This window comes from Rhinatrema bivittatum, chromosome 3, assembly GCF_901001135.1.
Source record: "Rhinatrema bivittatum chromosome 3, aRhiBiv1.1, whole genome shotgun sequence".
Classification (NCBI taxonomy): domain Eukaryota; kingdom Metazoa; phylum Chordata; class Amphibia; order Gymnophiona; family Rhinatrematidae; genus Rhinatrema; species Rhinatrema bivittatum.
In genome coordinates this window covers 590,399,209-590,422,646 of record NC_042617.1, presented here as the reverse complement: position 1 = coordinate 590,422,646, position 23,438 = coordinate 590,399,209, and the positions used below count along the sequence as shown (strand labels likewise).

At 44.7% G+C, this 23,438-nt stretch overlaps 1 protein-coding gene across 1 annotated transcript in view; it reads right to left on the bottom strand.

Moving 5' to 3' along the window:
• Positions 1-23,438, bottom strand: part of LOC115088675 (potassium/sodium hyperpolarization-activated cyclic nucleotide-gated channel 4-like) — a 194,575-nt gene that overhangs the window by 51,757 nt on the left and 119,380 nt on the right. The window contains exon 8 of the mRNA XM_029596934.1: positions 667-813. Within this exon, the coding sequence (XP_029452794.1) occupies positions 667-813 (147 nt within the window). The remainder of the gene's footprint in view (positions 1-666; positions 814-23,438) is intronic.

The following is a 23,438-nucleotide window of genomic DNA, read 5'->3' as shown; positions in this document are numbered from 1 at the left end:
GGATAAAAATATTACAAATTGCAGATGACTGAAAAGCCCATCTAGTCTATCCATTTTCCTGTCCTGTTCCAGTCCCATAGATCCTACTTTATCTCTTGTTTTAACCTCAAGAACTGTACTTTCATGAAAAGTTAACTTTTGAATGGTTAGTGCTCTAAATGAAGCAGAATGCACCTGATCAATAAGGAAGACCAAGAATCTGGTTTATTAATGCTTTTCTCTGTCTATGGGAAAATAGCTTAGTAAATCAAATTCCTAAGTAAGTGAAACTATAGAGCAATGTCTAGCAATTAGCTGTTGGATTCATTTCTGGTTTATGTTTCAAAATATTTGGTATAATAAAAATGTCAGTGAAAAGGTAAGTGGTGGCAAGATGGTCTTCTGCTTGGTGAATAAATACCCCATCTTCCCTTTATTCTTTATTATACAGTAAATGCCTAGACTTTACACCTATATCTGCAGGAGATGATTGCGGTCTCATTATTTGTCTTACACAGCACTAACGTCTTAACACCTATATGCCATGGTCAGTATTTCTAGTAAACTTTGAAGAACTCTTTGCTACCATGCATTAATGGCCTGATTCATTATGCTCTTTTTTCCATAGACACAAAATGTAAAAAAATCTTAGTGAATCAGACTCTAATTGACATTATTTCAACACACCAGTCTCAATGACTCTGAAATCTCTTCAAGTATTTTTCTTTCATCAAACCATTTTCCTTTAAACTTATTATGTAGATGTTCAAGAACACGGCATCGAAGTTCATGTGGCAAGCGACGGAAATGCAAATATATTTTGCACTCATCATACTAAACAAAAAAGAACAAAAAGGAAGTCAATGTTAAAGATAAAATGCAGAGAATATCACAGCCAATAGTGGCTAGAGTCAAATGGCATAACCTATATCTGTAGAAATGAGTAGGCATCAAACTAGATTTTATTAACAATGGGGGCAATTTCTGGAAGGTTTTTCAACAAACATTTTTATACTCACAGAAACATTCCTTCCAAAAATTTCTTCCAAAATTATGAGGAAAAAGAGGAGGAACTGGAGGCAGGGTAGTGCTGGGGCTATTCCTGCATGTACTTCTCAGCAGAAAGTTTGCACCTGTGAATTCTGCAGGCACTTAACATTTTCAAAGGGCAAGTACTCAAGTAAAGCAAATGTTGCTTACCTGTAACAGGTGTTCTCACAGGACAGCAGGATGTTAGTCCTCACAAATGGGTGACATCACAAGATGGAGCCCAATCACTGAAAACTTCTGTCAAAGTTTCCAGAACTTTGACTGGCCCCTACTGGGCATGCCCAGCATGGCATTAACCCTGCAGCCAGCAGGGGTCCCCCTTCAGTCTTATTTAAAAGCTATAGGCAGTGCTGAAAAATAAAATAATAAAACGTTATGAACCCAATACCGCGGGGTGGCGGGTTTCATGAGGACTAACATCCTGCTGTCCTGTGAGAACACCTGTTACAAGTAAGCAACATTTGCTTTCTCACAGGACAAGCAGGATGGTAGACCTCACATATGGGTGAGTATCGAGCTGAGGATGTCCGAACATGCACCAAATGTACCCAAAGGCGTGCAACAGGCACAACAACTGGGGTGGAATTTGGTAGAGTGCATCCTGAACCCCACCGGGCAGGTGGAAGGGTGTAGTTACGTCACGTTGTAAATAGGTTACGAAGGACAGACTGGCCGAAGATAGAATCTTGTCTTCCGGCTTTGTCCAAGCAATAGTGGGCTGCAAAGGTGTGGAGAGAACTCCAGGTTGCAGCCCTGAAAATGTCAGGAAGCGGCACCGATCACATGTGTGCTACTGAAGTCGCCATGGCCCTCACAGAGTGTGCTTTAACACGGTCTTGAAATGGAATGCCCGCTTGCTGATAAACAAAAGGCTATTCAGTCCACCAGGAGGAGAGAGTCTGCTTACCCACAGGCTTCCCTAACTTGTTAGGATGGAAAGAAACAAACAATTGAGTGCTTTCCCTGTGGGCAGCTGTACAGTCTAGGAAGAATGCTAGAGCCTGTTTACAGTCAAGGGTATGCAGAGCCTGTTCTCCTGGATTGGCATGGGGCCTGGGAAAAAAGGTAGGTAGTATGATGGATTGATTGAGATGAAAATCCAAAACTACCTTAGGTAAGAATTTAGGGTGAGTGCGGAGTACTGCCCGGTCCTGCAGAAGTTTAGTGTACGGCGGATAGGTAACTAGGGCCTGTAATTCACTAACTTTGCGAGCTGAAGTGATAGCCAAAAGGAAAATCACTTTCCATGTGAGATGTCGAAGTTCACAAGAGTGAAGAGGCTCGAATGGTGGTTTCATGAGCCGACCTAAAACCAGATTAAGGTCCCAAGAAGGGGCCGGAGGACGTAGTGGAGGCTTGATGTGGAGCAAGCCCTTCAAAAAATGTGTTACAAGGGGTTGTACTGATATAGGGACATCCCCAACACCTTTATGGAAGGTGGCTACCGCACTGACATGCATTCTGATGGAAGAAGTCTTAAGAACTGACTCTGATAGATGCCAGAGATAGTCCAGAAACTTCGGGATTGGACAGGAAAAAGGGTCAAGGGACTGAGAACAGTACCATGACGTGAACCCTTTCCATTTGTAAGAGTAAGACATTCTCGTGGAAGGCTTCCATGAAGCAATCAAGACACGGGAAACTGGTTCAGAAAGGCCATCAGGGACAAGGCGTGAAGATTGGGATGGCGTAGGCACCCTTCGTTTTGAGTGATCAGAAGTGGGTCCGTTCCTAAGGGAATGCGCCTGCAAAAGGAGATATCCTGAAGTATTGGAAACCACACTTGGCGTGGCCAGTGAGGTGCTATCAGGATCATGGTTCCCTTGTCCTGACGTAACTTCACGAGAGTCTTCGAGAGAAGAGGAAGTGGAGGGAATGCATAGAGCAGTCCGGTTGCCCATGAAAGGGAGAATGCGTCTCTGGGCTGAGAGCGTTTGCTGCAAATGAGAAAGCAGTAGTTCTCTACTTTGCAGTTGTGAGGAGACGCAAAAAGGTCTATCCAAAGATATACACATTGTTGGAAGATGGAGTTTGCTACCGAGGGGTTGAGAGACCACTTGTGCGGTTGAAAGACGTGACTCAGCTTGTCTGCCAACACAATTCCACTCCCGGCAAATAGGTGGCCCTGAGGTACATCGAATGGGAGAGAGCTTCCACCCATATTTGCGCAGCTTCCTGACACAGAAGGAAGGAGCCTGTGCCTCCCTGTTTGTTGATGTACCACATAGCCACCTGGTTGTCCGTCTGAATCAGGATGACTTGGTTTGAGAGGCGATCCTGGAAAGCCCTGAGAGCATATCTGATTGCTCGAAGCTCTAGGAAATTTATTTGGTGTTTGGCTTCCTCTGGAGACCAAGATCCTTGTGTTTGCAGATTGGCCACATGAGCTCCCCAGCCGAGGTTGGAAGCATCGGTGGTGAGCGTGATTTGAGGGCCTGGAGCCTGGAAGGGCAAGCCCTGGAGGATATTGATCTGATTTTTCCACCAGGCAAGAGATGGTCGACAGGGGCTGAATGGATTGAGTCCATTGTGACCTTAAAGGCCAGTGCATGAGTCTCATGGCCAAGCGGGCCATTGGTGTGACGTGGAATGAGGACGCCATGTGTCCCAGGAGGATGAGAAATTGGCATGCAGTCGCAGAGTGCTGAGACTGCAGCTGGTGAGCAAGAGACACGAGAGTTAGTGCTCACTGTCTGTTCAATGCTGCTCCCCAAGGGGAGGAGCTAGCAGTTTGTAATACTGCGTAGGCGGAGTTAATGATCTGTTGTGGGTTGGCTCCCACAGAATGGCAGTCTGTATGATATCGCTCTAATAGTGTAAGGAAAAAACACTTAATGGAAATTGGTGAATCCTTGGGCCAATGGCAGATGACAGCGCCCCCAGGAGGAAATCCTGAGAGGGACCACCGGCTAGGCTGGAGTATGGAGACAAACACAGATAGTTCTTTATTAGACAGGAAGTAGAACCACTAGAGGTGGCAGTAGTGAGCTGATGTGCATGAAAGGGCTGAAGTCCTTCAGATACTGGAATTGCGATCTCTGGGTTGCCGAGCTGTAAGGAGAGACTATAGGTAGTGAGTAGACTGGGTATGCTAGGTACATAACCAGTAGTAGATGATACACTCACAATTGTAGATATCTGTAATGGCTTCTATGCAACAGAGAGTCTTCAGTATATTCAGGAACAGGAGCCATAGGCGAGTACTGGTTTCTATATGCAATCTGCAAATAATAACTCACAATCTCCGTACCTGCGATAACGTCTTAGACAGAAGAGAATCTTCAGAGATTAGGAACATAGGCCCTCGTGGAGTGAGTACCGGTTCCTATCTGTAATAGAACTCACAGTGTTCATGTCTGCGATCGCATCCAGGCAGTAAGGAGTCTTCTGAGCATTCAGGGACAGAGGCCCTCAAGTACCAGATCCCGTCTTAGCAATCTGAAATCAAGAGAGAAAGCGGAGTCCCCGAGGAGCGGGTACCCTGAGTAAGTACAAAAAAGCAGAATAGCTTGGGCGAATCGTAACCAAGAAGAGTATGATTTGAGTCCTTGCTAACTCGATTCATAGTTGCAAGCAAAAACATTGTAAGTTGGAAGCAGATGACGTCAATACGGGGGAACGCCCCCGAGGTTCGCGCCCTTGCTTGTATAAACTCTGGAGTGCACGCCTTTACGTCCTCAGGAACATGGCGGATCCACAGCGTCAAGCCAGCCCGGGGATTCTGGAGAGACACAGAAGGGAAATGCTGCGGCAGCAGCTGTCCCTCAGACCTGGAGGGAGTCGCCACACAGGTAGAGAGGGTGGAGCGAGGGCGAAGAGCAGGCACGAACGCAACACTGTCGAGGCAGGAAAGCCTTTGCCTGCAAGGTGTCCAAGTCTTCCCCAATGAACGACAAGGTTTGAGATGGGATTAAATAGGATTTGTTGTAGATGACGAGAAATCCTAATGAAATTAAGGTGTGTAAGGTTAGATTGAGGTGATGACAGAGCAGCTTGCTGAGTGGGAGCCCTGACTAACCAGTCGTCTAGGTAGGGGTAGACGTGAACACCTAGGTAGGGGTAGACGTGCAGCCTTCCTCAGAACCTTGGGTTCTGAGGAAGGCTGCAACTACTATGAGGCATTTTGTGAAGACTCGTGGCACACAAGCTAGGCCAAATGGAAGCACTCGGTATTGATAGTGCTTGGGGCCTACTAGAAACCTCAGGTATTTGCAATGAGATGGAGTTGTCGCAATATGAGTGTATGCATCCTGGAGGTCTAGAGAGCAGAGCCAGTCTCCTCTTTGTAGAGGGCCCGTAGGTCCAGAATAGGACGAACACCTCCCGATTTTTTGGGGATTAGAAAGTACCGGGAATAGAACCCTAGGCCATGCTGAGAGTATGGTACGGGTTCTATTGCTTTGGACTGGAGAAGGAGGGAGACCTCTTGATCCAGAAGAATGGAGTGATCGGATGTTCTCCACCTCGGTAGAGGTGGGGAGTCCGGAGGCAGGGAGAGAAAGTTCAGATGGTAACCCTGAGCAATTATTGCCAGTACCCATTGGTCTGAGGTGATTGTGTGCCATATGTTGTGGAAGTGGCACAATCGACCTCCCACTGGTATGTGAGGCAGTGGAATCTGGCTGCTCCTCTCTAGGTGGAAGTCAAAAACCTGAAGCAGGCCCTGGTTGAGGAGTTGCTTGTGGCTTTTGTTTACATGTTTGACGAGACTGTGGTTTTTGATAAGGTCTCGTGGCACGGGATCTGGCTGGTGGCGGATAGTCTTCTTCGGGCGGAAGAAAGACTTTTTAGAGTTCTTTCTGAAGGGCTGCTTAGAAGAATAGTTGGAAGGCATCAGAGAGAGCTGTCTTAGGGTCTCATGATGGTCCTTAAGTTCTGCCACCGTCCGTTGAATCTATTCGCCAAACAGATTATCTCTGACACAAGGCAGGTCTGATAACCTGTCTTGTACTTCCAGGCGAAGGTCAGAAGACTTGAGCCAGGCCTACCTTCTTGCCGAAATAGCAGCTGCAGATACTCTAGTAGAAGTATCAAAGATGTCATAAGATGTCCTGATCTCATGCTTGCCTGCCTCAAAACCGTTGTTTACTAGGGTTTGTAGCTGTTCTTGAAATTGCTGAGGCAGGGAGTCCGACAAGTCTTGTATCTGCTTAAAAATGACCCTGTTATATTGGGCCATATAGAGCTGATAGGCAGCAATCCGAGAGTTGAGCATTGACCCTTGGAAGACTCGGCGACCTATGGCATCTAGGAACTTTTGTTCCTTGCCAGGGGGAGCAGAAGAGTGAGGCTTTGACCTCTTTGCTCTTTTCTGTGCAGAGTCCACCACTACAGAGTGGTGATCCAATTGTGATTTCTGAAAGCCTGGAGCTGACTGCACCAAATACGTAGTGTCATCTTTCCTGTGGACTGGAGGAATGGAGCCAGGATGTTCCCAGTTCTTCTTCAGGAGATCCAGAAGAACCTGGTGGATAGGAATGGAGGTTATTACCTTGGGGGCATCCAGGAATTGGAGTAACTCCATCATCTGGTGCCTATCAACCTGTTCAGTCTGCAATTGGAAGGAGACCAATTCAGACATTTCCTTCACAAAATTTATAAAGGAGAAGTCCTCCGGAGGAGAACGCTTCCTATTTTCAGTGGGTGAAGGTGGTGAAGGTAAATCATCAGTGTCTGGAGAGGAATCATCGATCCAGGTGTCGTAGGGATCAGCACTGGTCCCTCGAGGAATTAGAGGGGGACAGGGTGGTGGAATACCTGAAGGTCCTGGTCTAGGCTCCAAAGGAATCGTAGGAATTATCGGAGGCACCGATGAAGGCATTGAAGGCACCGGCGCAGGCAACGATGGATGGCTCGGTGGCACCGACAGACGTATCGGCACCGATGGTTGGATCGGTGGTGAGGGACATATCGGCATCGATGGCTGAGGCAGAACTCCCGATGGAGGGATGCGGAACGGTGTTTCTCCTCCCGATGACAATGTAAGCGGGGAGGGCACCGGCACCATCGGGGACCCAGGATCCATCGGTGGAAGAGCGGCAATGAGCGCTTCCATCCTGGAGTGCAGCAGTGCCAATGCTGCCGGAATCGGGTCGGTGGATGGTTCCGCTAACGGTACCGGTGTCGGAGGAACCTGGAGTCGTTGCATCGCCTTGTCGATGGCCTCCTGAACCATCTGGTCCAGTTCTTCTTGGAGACCTGGAGGAAGCAGCCGCGGCTCCGGAACAGAAGAAGGAGGCAGAGGCACAGCCGGAGGGACCATCGTTAAAGGCGGAGTTGTGGCTCCTGATCCCCTGTCGAGTGAGGGTTGCCTCGCTGACCCGGTCGCAGAAATGGTCGGTGCCTTTTCTGGATGGGGTTTCTTCAATGGCGGCTCGGATGATGGCGAGGTCGATGATTTCGCTCTCTCGATGGTCTCAGTCTTTCGGTGCCGATGGCGATGTTTCTCCCTTCGATCCCCTCGGTCTTGAGGGGGAGTAGAGGGTGTCGAAGGCCGAGAAGTCGTCGATGTTAGGCGGTCACTGGCCGGTGGTCGATGCTGGCGCGAAGTTGATGGTGCCGGCTCTGACGACATCGATGCAATGGACGGAGTCGGGGTTTGAGCACTGAAGAGAAGTTCCATCTTCTCCATTCTGGCCTTGCGACCTTTTGGTGTCAGTAGGACATATTTGGTGCAAGTCAAAACATCGTGCTCACGTCCTAGACACATAACACAGACTTTATGAGGGTCTGTGATGGATATGGTGCGAGTACAGTCCGGGCACCGACGGAACCCCGACGCCATGGCCATTGAAAAAAATCGAGCCGCGGTACGGTCGACGGCCAGTAGGCCACGAGGGCCAAATTCGATGCTAATCGACGGAAAATGGGTAAAAACTTACTGGAGTGCCGCGGTCTGAAAAAAGTTAAAGGAGGGACCCCTGTGGGGCAAATTTACTTTTAGTAATTCCGTGAGGAAAATTCCTGTCAGGAATCTCTGTAGAGCTCCTTTACCGCGAGGCTACTGCTGCGCGGAAAAAAGAAGACTGAAGAGAGACCCCTGCTGGCTGCAGGGTTAGTGCCAAGCTGGGCATGCCCAGTAGGGGCCAGTCCAAGTTCTGGAAACTTTGACAGAAGTTTTCCGTGATTGGGCTCCATCCTGTGATGTCACCCATATGTGAGGACTACCATCCTGCTTGTCCTGTGAGAATGTCCCTTTCAAAATGAACTTACAGGTCTATGAATAGAAAGTATTTACTGATCTGGAAGATCGGCGAGCAAATTCAAAATGACTTCAAATAATAACAAACATAGTTATAACATAGTAATAACATAGTAATAACAGACAAATAATAACAGACATAGACACTTCTCTCTCTCAAGTAAACTTTCCATGCGGACACCACAACCCAGTTTGTTATCTCCGTTGTTTTATCCAGTTCTCATCCCATCCACTCTGAGATGATTTGTATTTACGTTATTTTATAAGGTTTATGTTATGTTATGATCTGTTTTAATGTTAAAAGCCATCTCTGTTCTTTGAATCGCCCTGAGCGAATGTTTTTGTTGTATTGTAAACCGTTGTGATATGTATATTTTACATGAACGTCGGTATAGAAAAGCCAAAAATAAATAAAAAAAATAAAGTTAGGGAAGTCAGAGGTCCCTCTAACAATTTTGAAAAGTTAAATATTCAAACAACTTTTAAAATTCCTTACAACATAACATTTATGTTTGGACTGAAGGGCTCAGTAGATTGGAAAATACAGCAGGAAAAACAAGTCAAAGTGAATTGTTATATACAAATAACAGGAGAAAACTTTCTGGAGAAGAAAGAGAAGAACATGATATTTTATAAGAATACATTTACTTTAGAGCCACTAGATATAGAAATAACAGATGTGGCTGACCCTTTGGTCAGCCACTAGATGGCCAGGTGCCTTACCATCAGGACTAATAACAGCTTAGTGTGATTTTCCATTCCTTTTCAGTCTCTCCAGTGAGCTGACTTTGATTGGTTATCCCAAGGGCACTAGGGGGAGTTAGTATAGAGAGCGTGGTCATTTTGAATTGGTTCTTAAAGAGAAAGGAGCTATTTTTCCTTTACCCTGCTGAGTTTGGGCCTACTAACCCAACTTGGTATTTTTCCTGCATTTAGAGGAGATTCCTCATCAGTATACTGTGTGAGAAGATCTGCCTCATTTTGAAGAGAGAGATATTTTTGGAGATATTGGTCAGGTTTTTGATATTCTTGTTTTAGGAAACACCCTGTTGCTTTGGAGAGGGGTAACCCCCCCCCCAATCCAGGTAGCAGGGGCCAGAGACCTGTGAACAATCCTTCCACTCCCTGGAGGAAGCAAAACCAGTGACAGCACCACCCAGTGTGGGATTTTTAGATTATTTTGAATTTTCCCCTTCTTGATTATTGTGGAGGATTTTTCCCACCCCTTCTCACAGAATTGGAGTTAGGAGATGGATAATTTTGTTCAAGACTGGAAATATCAGACTTCTCCTTCTGAGAAGTCACACAAAGTGGAAAGAGAATATGGGATTAAACAGTAAAATCTGGAGACTCCCAACCAGCTCTCCATTTAAAGGGACCAGAACTCGAGCAGGATCTTTTTGTGATTTGGTGTTCCCCACTAGGATTCCCTGTCTGACTAGACTGTTTGTACCATGATGAGGAAACAGTGGCAAGCTCCCTCCCAGGAGTTAGAGAGATGGACACAAGCACCCCAGCAGAGAGACAATATAAATAGTTCAAATGTACAGTTTCATTTGTGGAAAGTATGTGAGATAGTGACAGCCCTAGTTTACAGAGGCGCTGCACCCTTTGCAATAGAAGAGGACCAGAAGGCTCATCTGCATACTGTTCCTAGAAGATCAACTTATTGGTGGTTGAAGAGGACTGGTAAGTATAGCTCTGGGACATCTTAGAACATAAAAAAGTTTGGAGAGAGGTGAAATAGTGGGGTATATTCTTTAGAGTTTGTGTGGGACATAAGAACATAAGAAATTGCCATGCTGGGTCAGACCAAGGGTCCATCAAGCCCAGAGTCCTGTTTCCAACAGAGGCCAAACCAGGCCACAAGAACCTGGCAATTACCCAAACACCAAGAAGATCTCATGCTACTAATGCAATTAATAGCAGTGGCTATTCCCTAAGTAAACGTGATTAATAGCCATTAATGGACTTCTCCTCCAAGAACTTATCCAAACCTTTTTTGAACCCAGCTACACTAACTGCACTAACCACATCCTCTGGCAACAAATTCCAGAGCTTAATTGTGCGTTGAGTTAATTCTAGTGTCTGTCTTTCCCTCCCACCCACCCCTAGCTCATCCCTTGATTTATAGAAAAGAGACATGTTCTCATTAAAAATCTATCAGGTTCTTATCTAAATCATACTATTGCATCAGCCCTTATTGAGAATACACCTATAAATTTAAAGGACTCTAATTGCACACACTCCAACTCCCATAGCAACTTAACCTTAACTAGGAACTCAACAAAATTAAGATTAAGCCAGCAGCCCAGCAGCAAGAGGGGGGCTTTCCAGTCTTTTGCATCAAGTATCACATGTATGATTTTTTACCCGCCAGTGGGAGGTTGTATGTGTGCACCCAGTGCAAAGATCTCCAGGCTCTCAGAGAACGAGTCTGATCTCTGGAAGCTAGAGTGGCTGACCTGCAGGAGCTGAGGCAGACAGAAAGATACATTAATGAGACTTCAGGGAAATAGTATCCAAGTCCCAAATCCAGACTGGCAGCCCCGATGCTGCCTTGGAGAGCACCATCCTGATGTAATGTGAAGTGATCTGTAGCAAGGATCTGCTCTCCAGGTGATGTATTGTCCTCTCACACCGAGGACAAGTCTCACAGGGCTACTGCCAAGGAGGGAAGAGTTAGGTCAACCATCATAGTTGGTGATTCGATTATTAGAAATATAGATAGCTGGGTGGATGGTGGATGTGAGGTCTGCCTGGTAACTTGCCTGCCTGGTATGAAGGTGGCGGACCCCACGCGTCACCTAGATAGGATTTTAGACAGTGCTGGGGAGAAGCTAGCTGTTGTGGTTCACGTGGGCACCAACGACATAGGAAAATGTGGGAGAGAGGTTCTAGAAGCCAATTTAGGATTTTAGGTAGAAATCTGAAATCCAGAACCTCCAGAGTGGCATTCTCTGAAATGCTCATAAGAAAATAAGAAATTGCCATACTGGGTCAGACCAAGAGTCCATCAAGCCCAGCATCCTGTTTACAACAGTTGCCAGTCCAGGCTACAAGTCCTGGCAAGTACCCAAAAATTAAGTAGATCCCATGCTACTGATGCCAGTAATAGCAGTGGCTATTCCCTAACTCAACTTGATTAATAGCAGTTAATGGACTTCTCCAAGAACCTATCCAAACCTGTTTTAAACCCAGCTACAGTAACTGCACTAACCATATGCTCTGGCAACAAATTCCAGAACTTAATTGTGCATTGAGTGAAAAAGAATTTTCTCAAATTAGTTTTAAATATGCTACTTGCTAACTTCATGGAGTGCCCCCTAGTCCTTCTATTATCCGAAAGAGTAAATAACAGATTCACATTTACCCGTTCTAAGACCTCTCATGATTTTAAAGATCTCTATCATATCCCCCCCACCGTCTCTTCTCCAAACTGAACAGCCCTAACCTCTTTAGCTTTTCCTCATAGGGGTTCCAATACATTCCCTTTACCATTTTGGTCACCCTGCTCTGTACCTGTTGGAGATCTGCTCCCCAGAGGGGAGGAGTTGGCAATCTCTTATAATTCTGCTGCTCGGAGTTACCAATCTGTTATCGACCTCCTCCTGTAGAGGGAGGAGTTAGCAGTCATTTATGGATCTCCTCCTGGAGAGGGAGGAGTTAGCAATCTGTTATCAATCCCTGCTACTAAGAGTGGCAATCTGCTATAAGTCCGCCAGAGGGTTAGCAATCTGTTATGGATCACCCTGCCAAGGGGAAGAGCTAATGATCTGTGGTGGATTGCCTTCCCACAGAGTGGCAGTCGTATAATACCACTCTAGTAGTGTAAGGGATGACACTGAGTTGAAGTGTGAATCCTTGGGCCGATGGTAGATGACAGCGCCCTCAGGAGGATATCCTGAGAGGGATCACCAGCTAGGCTGGAGTCTGGAGACAAACACAGATAGTTCTTTATTAGAAAGGAAGTAGAACCACCAGAGGTGGCAGTAGTGAGCTGATGTGCCCAGCAGGGCTGACGTCCCTTTGATACTGGAATTGCAGTCTCTGGGTTGCTGAGCTGTAGAGAGAGACTTTAAGTAGTGAGTAGACAGGGTATGCTGGATACATAACCAGTAGTAGATGATACACTCACAATTGTAGATATCTGTAATAGCTTCTATGCAACAGAGTCTTCAGTATATTCAGGAAAGGGAGCCGTAGGCGAGTGCTGGTTCCTATATACAGTCTGAAATGAGAACTCCCAATATCTGTGATTGAGATGACTTGTAGAATAGAAGAGAGTCTTTGGAGGGTTTTAGGAACAAAGGCCCTCTTGGAGCGAGTACTGGTTCCTATCTGCAATCTATAATAGTACTGCGCCAGATAAAGGTATATAATAGCTTCTGATATATACCGATATATACCGATACTTCTGATATATATCGATACTCAAGACACTAGTCTTGAGTATCGGTATATCAACAGAATCTAAATAAATAAATAAATAAATATAGAAGAGAGTTGAGAAGGGATTTAAGAACATGGGCCCTCGTGGAGCGAGTACCCGTTCCTATCTGCAATTTACAATAATGACTCACGATCTCCATACCTGCGATAACCTCTTAGACAGAAGGGAGTCTTCGGAGATTAGGAACATAAGCCCTCGTGAAGCAAGTACCGGTTCTATCTGTAATAGAACTCACTGTGTTCTCGTCTGCGATAGCTTCCAGGTAGTAAGGAGTCTTCTGAGCATTCAGGGACTTAGGCCCTCGTGGAGCGGGTACAGGATCCCGTCTTAGCAATCTGAAATCAAAAAGAGAGAGAGCAGGGCCCCCGAGGAGCGGGTACCCCTGGGTAAGGTGGTGGAGGCAGAGCAACCGAGAAAGAATTCCCCTTGCTAACGCGATTCGAAATAGCAAGCAAAGACCTTTTAAGGTGGAAGCGGATGATGTCACTATGGGGGACACCCCTGAGGTTCGCGCCCTTGCCGGTACAAACTCTGGAGCGCAGGCACGCCCTTACGTCTTCAGGAACATGGCAGATCCGCAGCGTCAGGCCAGCCCGGGGATTCCAGGAAGTATGGCGAGGAGAAGCCGCGGCAGCATCTGTCCTTCAGATCCGAAGGATGATTCGCCACAAAGGTAGAGAGGGTGGAGCGAGGGCAAGAACAGGCACGAACTCAACAGTACCCCCCTTCAAAGGGCAGTCTCCTCTTTGGGTACCAGATTAAGTACCAAGGATGCGTGAGATGGAATTGATGACGCATCTCTTTATCCAATAGGTCTGAGGCTCCCAAAGATGGTTTCGGGGCCGAAGCCCTTTTCAGGCAAACAAAACTCAGCCTCTGTTCAACATCCAGGATCTCTAAATTCTTGAGTTCATTTCGAAGGCAGATGAAGTTGAGATTTGAAGAATCTTGCAGAGTGTAATGAAGTCAGCAGCAAATGAGAGGGCTGCCGTGGACATCACTGAGGTTTCAGTGGAAGTGGTGATGTAGAAACTTGTCCAGAATCCACTTCTGTTTGGTTCTTCTGCAGGATGCTGGAAGAGAGATGATGGCAATACCAGCAAAATGATCAGGCTGATGACTGGAGATATCTTTATCCCCAGAATCAAACAGTGCTGTAAACCTCCAGCACGACTTCTGAGTAAACCAAACGTAAGTTGATAGTCAGCGATATCTTCTTCTTCGGAATCAACAGTGCCATAGGTAATTGGGCATGACTTCCGAAAGCACCAATTGCGAAAGCTGGTAGCTAGAGATGTCTTCTTCATTGGAACTGATGGTAGCATCAGCAGACAGCCAGGCTGGTAATTAGAGATATCTTCATCTTCTTTGGAATCAACAGTGCTTAAGACCTTCAGCACAACTTCCGAGTAGGTAGATCGTAGTGGACATCTCAAATTTGTAATCCAGGAAGACATTAAAGATGTAGAGCGCCACCTAGCTATGGCACGCATAGCAACCGCTATGAAAAACAGCAGGTAAAAAGAAAAACTGCTGGTGATGTTGATAAGATCCTCAAAAGAAGTGGTGATAAAAACAACCATCCAAGACCAAATTGTGATACAATAGTGGATCTTCAAATTTGCTGAATGGACTTCTCAGATCTTCCACAAAATGTCTGAGATTAAAGTTGCCTCTTGCCCCTGAGTCCTTCAGGGCAGAGGTTTGAACCGTCACTGGTTCAGGGATCACAGAGACTGGACGAGAAAGTGGAGGAGATATTGCTGTATAGCCCCAAGAACAGTCCCTCCCGCGGGACTCAGGCTTGTCCGTTTCCCGGACAAATAGAGCAGACAGAAACATCATGACCTGGCTGACCACAGAACATGCATAGGCCGTTCTTCCTCCTATATCTTCTCTCTTTAGAGGTCAAGTGACCGTGACCAGGTTCCTTCGGTTCCGTCTTCTCCACAGCAGGAGGTGCTGTATCCCCTCATAATGCAGGAGCACTGGTTTGCTTCAACCCAGGTAGCACCTTAGGCCGGAGTTCCTTCACCTTGTCTCGGAGCCGCCAATCGATCTGAGTAGCTAAGGCTATTAAATCTTCCAGTGAGTCAGGTGTCTGACGAGCAGCCAGCTCATCCTTTATGTGGGTGTCCAGGCCTCTGCAAAAGAATGTTTTCAGGAATCTGGGGTCCCAGCGAAGTTCCGCTGCAAGAGTTTTAAATTCAATGGCAAATTCCGCCAGAGATATGTTGCTTTGCTTCAGGTCCACCAAAGCAAATCCAGCAACAGACATATGAGCAGGGTCATCAAAAATGGATTTAAACAAGTCCATAAATCCTTCTATGTCCTGCAAGATAAGGTCCTTGCATTCCCACAAGGTAGATATCCACGACAAGTCTCTCCCATCCAAATAAGACAGAATGTAGCTGGTCTTAGAGAAGCCTGTGGGAAACAATGAAGGTTGTAAAGTAAAATGTAAGCTGCACTGGTTCAAGAAGCCCCGAGTCTTTTGCAGTTCTCCAGAGAATCGAATAGGCGCAACCAGTGGAACAGCTGATTTCAAAATTACCTCTGGTATCAGTCCTTCTTGTATAGAAGCTGTGCCTTGAGCCTTCTGTGTGTGAAGTTGGTGGAAAGCTGCAATAAGTTTCTCCAAGGTTTCTAGCTGTTCTGAGAGGCGTTGAGCCAGGCCCGGAATAGCCTGCAAGGCAGAAAGATGAGCCGGGTCCATGGGCTACAGACATCAAATACCTTTAGCTGAATCCCCAGGAGTACTGCTTCTCCAAATACGTTTCTTGAAAACTGAATTCACTGTAGTTAGTGTTCTCCAATTCTTTTAGCCAGAATCACTGGAGTAACTTTCTTCTCCAATACTTTTAGCCGGATTCATGGAGTTAGCAATCTTTTGGGGATCTGCTCCCCAGAGGGGAGGAGTTGGTAATCTCTTATATTCTGCTGCTCGGAGTTAGCAATCTGTTATCGAGCTCCTCCTGTAGAGGGAGGAGTTAGTAGTCTGTTATGGATCTCCTCCTGGAGAGGGAGGAGTTAACAATCTGTTATCAATCCCTGCTACTAAGAGTGGCAATCTGCTATAAGTTCGCCAGAGGGTTAGCAATCTGTTATGGATCACCCTGCCAAGGGGAACAGCTAACAATTGTAATACTCCATAGGCGGAGTTAATGATCTGTGGTGGATTGCCTTCCCACAGTCAAATAATACCGCTCTAGTAGTATAAGGGATGACACTGAGGTGAATTGTGAATCCCTGGGCCGATGGCAGATGACAGGAGGATATCCTGAGAGGGACCACCCTGAGGCCGGGCCTGTTTATGGTGGAGGCTGAGCTCTTGGTGCTCTTGGTTGTCGGACTTGTGCCCTTTGCGCAGGCCTTGATGACCTACCACGGGTTGCTGGGGGATAGTATCTCCGTGGTCTGTAATATGGCCTTTTGGAATCTTTCCTGGGAGGGCTACGTATAGAAGGCTGGGATTCTGACAGAACAAAGGAAAGCTGATGTAGAGTTTCCGAGGGCTCTTTCAATTGTGAGACCACCTCATGTACCTTGTCTCCAAAGAGATTATCTCCTGTACAAGGAAGGTCTGCGAGATTTTCTTGTATCTCTGATCTTAGGTCTGAGGCCTTCAGCCAGGCCCATCTGCGAGCACTCATGCCTGTAGCAGCCATCCTGGATGAAGTTTCAAAGCTGTCATAGGCTGCTCTAACTTCATGTTTTCCAGCTTTCAGGCCTTTATAAATGATGTTATTTATAAAGTGACTTTTTCGCTACTAAAATACATCAATTCCAATTCAACCCTAGAGCACTTTTTGATTACGTAGCCTCACTCACCAAGTCAGCAGCTCCCGACATTCCAGATGAAGTAGCTAAACCCAAATGTGAAGAACTTGCCACGTTCTTCCAAACCAAAATAGACAAATTGCTGTCCAACTTCAATACTACATCTACCACTCCCTTCAGCCTCTCCAAACATAACCTTAACCACACTATCACTAGTAACAACACTAAACTTCTCTCCTCCTTAGTCTGCACCTCAGTACTTGAAATAGAATCATTCATCAAGAAAGCCAAGCCCTCCTCCCATCCCTCAGACACAATCCCCACCAAACATCTACTTTCCATACCTAACCTTATCGCTAAACCTTTAACAAACATCATTAATCTGTCCATCAACTCGGGGCAAGTACCTGTTCCCCTTAAACAGGCAATCGTCAAACCTATCTTAAAAAAACCTAAACTTGACCCCTCTGACCTCGCCAACTATCGCCCCATCTCTAATCTCCCCTTCATCTCTAAACTCCTCGAAAAAACTGTCAACAAACAACTCTCAGAATATCTCAAAGACAACCGTATCCTTGCACCTGCTCAATACGGTTTCCGGAAATCCCACAGCACTGAGACACTTCTACTTTCCCTGTCAGACCATATTCTTAAAGGATTTGACAAAGGGCAATCATTTATTCTCGCCTTCCTCGACATCTCCTCCGCTTTTGATACCATCAGCCATTCCATTCTCCTACAACGCTTAACTGAAATTGGCGTCACAGGTATTGCCCATAACTGGTTCAACTCCTACCTCAGTAACAGAAACTTCAAAATCCAACTAGGAAATCACGAATCCAAAACCATCCCCCTCAATCAGGGTGTCCCACAAGGCTCATCTCTGTCCTCAACCCTCTTCAATATTTACATGCTACCCCTCTGTGACCTCCTCTCTAGTCTCAAGCTGCCTCACTTTGTCTACGCTGATGATGTTCAGCTGCTCATACCCATCACTGACTCCCTACCAAAAGCTATGGATATCTGGAATGTTACGCTCCAATCCATAAACAAGCTCTTAGCTTCCATCCATTTAGCTCTTAACACTACTAAAACTGAAATCATGCTCATCTCACCCCAAAATCATCCTAACCCCCCCCTATCCATACACCATTTGCCCAGCAAGTCCGTGATCTGGGTGTCATCCTTGACGACCATCTCGCACTTAAGAAATTCATCAGTAATATACTAAAAGATGGATTTTATAAACTACACTCCCTAAAAAAACTAAAACCCCTACTACATCCCCCCGATTTCCGCACAGTTCTACAAACCACCATCTTTGCCAAAACCGACTATTGTAATGCTCTCCTCCTTGGTCTACCGAACAACGCCATCCAACCCATTCAAATATTACAAAACACAACAGCCCGGATCTTGACCAACTCACGCAGAAATGACCATATCACACCGGTATTAAAAAACTTACACTGGCTCCCAATTGCATCACGTATCCAATATAAGGCTCTCTCCCTTGTCCACAAGGCTTTATACAACCCTGAAATGAACTGGTTCAACGAATCCTTCCGCCTCCACCAATCCAACAGGCCCATCAGACACCAACATCTCGCCTCCATGCCTACACCCTCTCCCAAACACTACAAACTTACCTCCACGAGAGCCCGAGCGCTCTCTATCGCCGGGCCCACCCTTTGGAACGCAATGCCTGTCGAACTACGACAAGAAGAATGCACAAAAACATTCAAACGCAAGCTAAAGACCTGGCTCTTTACCAAAGCATACACCTAATTTCCCCACTTTCCCCACCCATCCTCTCCTACCCTCTCCCCCTTTCCTCACTCCCACCTTTAGGTTCCTCCTTCGCCCCCAACCTGTTCAATCCTCCTACCTGCTCCTGATTTCTCAGCTCGTTTTCTCCTTTAACCCCCTCTCCACCCCTCCTCCACTCCTACCCTCCCCCACCCCCTCCCCATCCCCCCTCCTCTCTCTTCTAACTCTACACAATTGTCTTTCTATGGCATTGCTGTTTTTATGAATACTTTGTATATATTGATACTCTATATATATTTGTAAATTTTGCTCATAAGTTTTGTTTGATTAGTTCCCGCCTTTATCTCCCCTCCTCATTTGTTCATATGTTAATTCGTTATATCTGTTCAATGTAAATCGCCATCCCAGGCGCCCGTTTCAGTTACACTGTAAACCGATGTGATATCCCTGATGAACGTCGGTATATAAAAATTTTAAATAAATAAAATAAATAAATGTTATTGAAAGAATCCTGGAACTGTTGAGGAAGAGATTGTTTCCACAGATATCGTTGGTACTGCATCATATAAAGTTGGTATGACGCAATCCTGGAAACCAGCATTGAGCCTTGGAACATCTTTCGGCCAATGGTATCCAAAAATCTTTGTTCCTTCCCAGGAGAATTAGATGAATGTGGCTTGATCATCTTAGATTTCTTTTGGGCCGACTCTACTACCACAGATTGGTGAGGTAGTTGGGGCTTCTAAAAGCCTGGAATGTGCTGTACCAAATAGATGGCATCAGGTCAAGATGGTGAGACGGACCGTGAAATGCTAAGAGAAATTAGGGAAGCTAATCAAATTGGTAGTGCAGTAATAATGGGAGACTTCAATTACCCCAATATTGACTGGGTAAATGTATCATCGAGTCACGCTAGAGAGATAACGTTCCTGGATGGAATAAATGATAGCTTTCTGGAGCAATTGGTTCAGGAACCGACGAGAGAGGGAGCAATTTTAGATCTAATTCTCAGTGGAGCACAGGACTTGGTGAGAGAGGTAATGGTGGTGGGGCCGCTTGGTAATAGTGATCATAATATGATCAAATTTGATTTAATGACTGGAAGAGGAACAGTGTGCAAATCCAAGACTCAAAAGGGAAACTTTGATAAAATGAGAAAAATTGTTAGAAAAAAACTGAAAGGAGCAGCTACAAAAGTAAAAAATGTCCAAGAGGCGTGGTCATTGTTAAAAAATACCATTCTAGAAGCATAGTCCAGATGTATTCCACACATTAAGAAAGGTGGAAAGAAGGCAAAACGATTACCGGCATGGTTAAAAGGGGAGGTGAAAGAAGCTATTTTAGCCAAAAGATCTTCATTCAAAAATTGGCAGAAGGATCCAACAGAAGAAAATAGGATAAAGCATAAACATTGGCAAGTTAAATGTAAAACATTGATAAGACAGGCTAAGACAGAATTTGAAAAGAAGTTGGCTGTAGAGGCAAAAACTCACAGTAAAAACTTTTTAAAATATATCCGAAGCAGAAAACTTGTGAGGGAGTCAGTTGGACCGTTAGATGATCGAGGGGTTAAAGGGGCACTTAGAGAAGATAAGGCCATCGCGGAAAGATTAAATGATTTCTTTGCTTTGGTGTTTACTGAAGAGGATGTTGGGGAGGTACCCGTAATGGAGAAGGTTTTCATGGGTAACGATTCAGATGGACTGAATCAAATCACGGTGAACCTAGAAGATGTGGTAGGCCTGATTGACAAACTGAAGAGTAGTAAATCACCTGGACCGGATGGTATACACCCCAGAGTTCTGAAGAAACTAAAAAATGAAATTTCAGACCTATTAGTAAAAATTTGTAACTTATCATTAAAATCATCCATTGTACCTGAAGACTGGAGGATAGCAAATGTAACCCCAATATTTAAAAAGGGGCGATCCGGGAAACTACAGATCGGTTAGCCTGACTTCAGTGCCAGGAAAAATAGTGGAAAGTATTCTAAACATCAAAATCACAGAACATATAGGAAGACATGGTTTAATGGAACAAAGTCAGCATGGCTTTACCCAGGGCAAGTCTTGCCTCACAAATCTGCTTTACTTTTTTGAAGGAGTTAATATTTTTATTTATTTATTTATTTATTTAAAAGAATTTATATACCACTTTATAAAATTAGTTTTTTGTCAAAGTGGTTTACATTGGAGAAAAATAATAAAAAAGAAAAAGGTAATAAATAAATAAAATTAAAAGTACATAAAATTACTTAATAGCTGGAACAAATTCCAGCTAGAAATAAACAAGTGTTTACTAAAGTAAATAAAAATAAAACTGTTGCCGTGGAACTTTACTAATAATATGGGAGGAAGGGAAGAAGGTAGAGAAGTGACAAAGTGAGTCCGAAGGCTAGGGAACAGATGGGAAACAAAAGGAAGGGGGGGGGAAACGAAATGAAAAATGAAATGAAAAATATGATGGTGGCTGTAAATGAAGTGGTAGAGAAGACTTTATGTTTGTTCTGGAGTAAGAGTTTTAAATGCTAATTGAAAAAGATGGGTTTTGAGTGATTTTTTGAAATGGGAAGGATTTGAAATTAAACGAAGAGGATTGGGAAGGGAATTCCATAAAATGGGTCCAGCTACCGAGAAAGCTCGTTTTCGGGTGACTTCTAGCCTTGCTAATTTAGGAGAAGGGATATCTAGAAGATTTTGGGTAAGAGAACGTAGATGACGGGTAGGTTTGTAAATTCGCAATGATGAGCAAAGCCAGATGGAGGTTGGGTTATGGATCAGGCCATGTATAATAGACAAAATTTTAAATTGTATCCTAAATTTTACTGGGAGCCAATGTAACGATTGAAGGATTGGGGTGATATGGCTGTGTAAAGGGGTCCTGGTTAATATTCGGGCGGCACTATTTTGAATCAATTGAAGGGAATGTAGAGAGGAATCGGGTAGTCCTAGATAAAGTGCATTGCAATAATCTAATCCGGAAAATACTAGTGATTGAAGAATGGTTCTATAGTCACGGTAAAAGAGTAATGGTCGAAGATGTTTTAAAAGTCGCAGTTTATAGAAGGATTTTTTGGTGATTGAAGAGATTTGTTGTTTCATGGAGAGATCTGAATTAATAATTATGCCTAGATTAGTGGCATAACGAGTTATGGGGATAGATATATTATTTATTGTCAAGTGTGCAGGTGGACCTATTGAGGGATCTGTAATAGAGGAGAGATGTATGATTTCTGTTTTTGAAGAATTTAATTTTAAACGGTTGTGAGAAAGCCATGAGTTTATAGTAGAGAGATAAAGAGAAACCAAGGCTAGTGTTACAGACCAGGATGTTTTGTATGGGACATAGAACTGAATATCATCTGCATAAATTTTGAATTGTAAACATGTGGATAAAGGTGAACAGGTAGATATAGTATACTTGGATTTTCAGAAGGCGTTTGACAAAGTTCCTCATGAGAGGCTTCTAGGAAAAGTAAAAAGTCATGGGATAGGTGGCGATGTCCTTTCGTGGATTGCAAACTGGCTAAAAGACAGGAAACAGAGAGTAGGATTAAATGGACAATTTTCTCAGTGGAAGGGAGTGGACAGTGGAGTGCCTCAGGGATCTGTATTGGGACCCTTACTTTTCAATATATTTATAAATGATCTGGAAAGAAATACTACGAGTGAGATAATCAAATTTGCAGATGACACAAAATTGTTCAGAGTAGTTAAATCACAAGCAGATTGTGATAAATTGCAGGAAGACCTTGTGAAACTGGAAAATTGAGCATCCAAATGGCAGATGAAATTTAATGTGGATAAGTGCAAGATGATGCATATAGGGAAAAATAACCCATGCTATAATTACACAATGTTGGGTTCCATATTAGGTGCTACAACCCAAGAAAGAGATCTTTCTTGGGTTGTAGCCGCCCTCCACCAATACAGATCGGTATTGGTGGAGGGCACCCTCCACCAATACAGATCTTGGGTTGTAGCCGCCCTCCACCAATACAGATCGGCAACTCTGCGAACAAAACGAGATTTCTATGCCCACTGTATCCACAATATGATCTTCGATGCGAAGGCTCTTTTCTCGTATGTATCAGAACTCACCAAAACTGCTCCCTCTACAATCCCTGACGACCTAGCTCAATCGAAAGCCAATGAGTTGGCCATATTCTTCCAGAACAAAATCTCCAATACCCTGGCTAAATTACCAATATGTCCTAATATGCCGTCCCTGGATCCCCCCCAACCCCCGAACCTAGTTGTAGGTTTGGAATCCTTCGATCCCACGTACGCATTAGAAGTGGAAAACATGATAAAAAGAATGAAACCCTCCACTCACCCACTAGACCAAATACCTTCCAAACTGCTGATCCTCATACCTGAATCTTTTTCTAAACATCTAGCAGATATTATCAACTGCTCCCTTTCACAAGGAATCTTCCCGGACTCTCAAATTGGCCAGCCTGAAACCCATACTAAAAAAAACGAACCTGGACCCGGATGATCCCAACAACTACCGCCCTATATCAAACCTGCCCTTTGTAGCCAAGATTATGGAGAAAATCGTAAATAATCAACTTTCAAATTACCTGGAGGAATATAATATTCTACATCCCTCTCAATATGGATTCTGAAAAGAACACAACACAGAAACTCTCCTCATCTCACTCCTAGATCAAGTATACATTGGCATTGGTAAAGGACAATACTTCCTCCTAGCACTTCTCGATATCGCGGCGGCTTTCGACACCGTAAATCATACTACCCTTATAAACCGGTTATCAGACATAGGAATTGCAGGACCCGCCCTCAGATGGTTCGACTCTTTTCTTAAAAACAGAGCCTACAAGGTTAAAATCAATAACAAAGAATCCCTTCGCACTAACTCCCCATTCGGAGTACCCCAGGGCTCTTCATTATCGCCCACCTTGTTCAACATTTACCTTCTCCCCCTCTGCCATTTACTCTCAAAATTAAATCTGAAGTTTTACATATATGCAGACGACGTTCAAATCTTAATTCCCATATCAAATTCACTGGATTCTGCTCTAAAATAGTGGGATTCACATTAGCAAACAATCAACCTCCACCTCGCAAACCTTAATCTGGTGCTTAACACTACCAAGACAGAACTCCTCCTCATCACCCCAGAAGGCAGTCCATTTCATCAACAGCTGCACACTAACACACAAATCTCCCATGCAAGAGA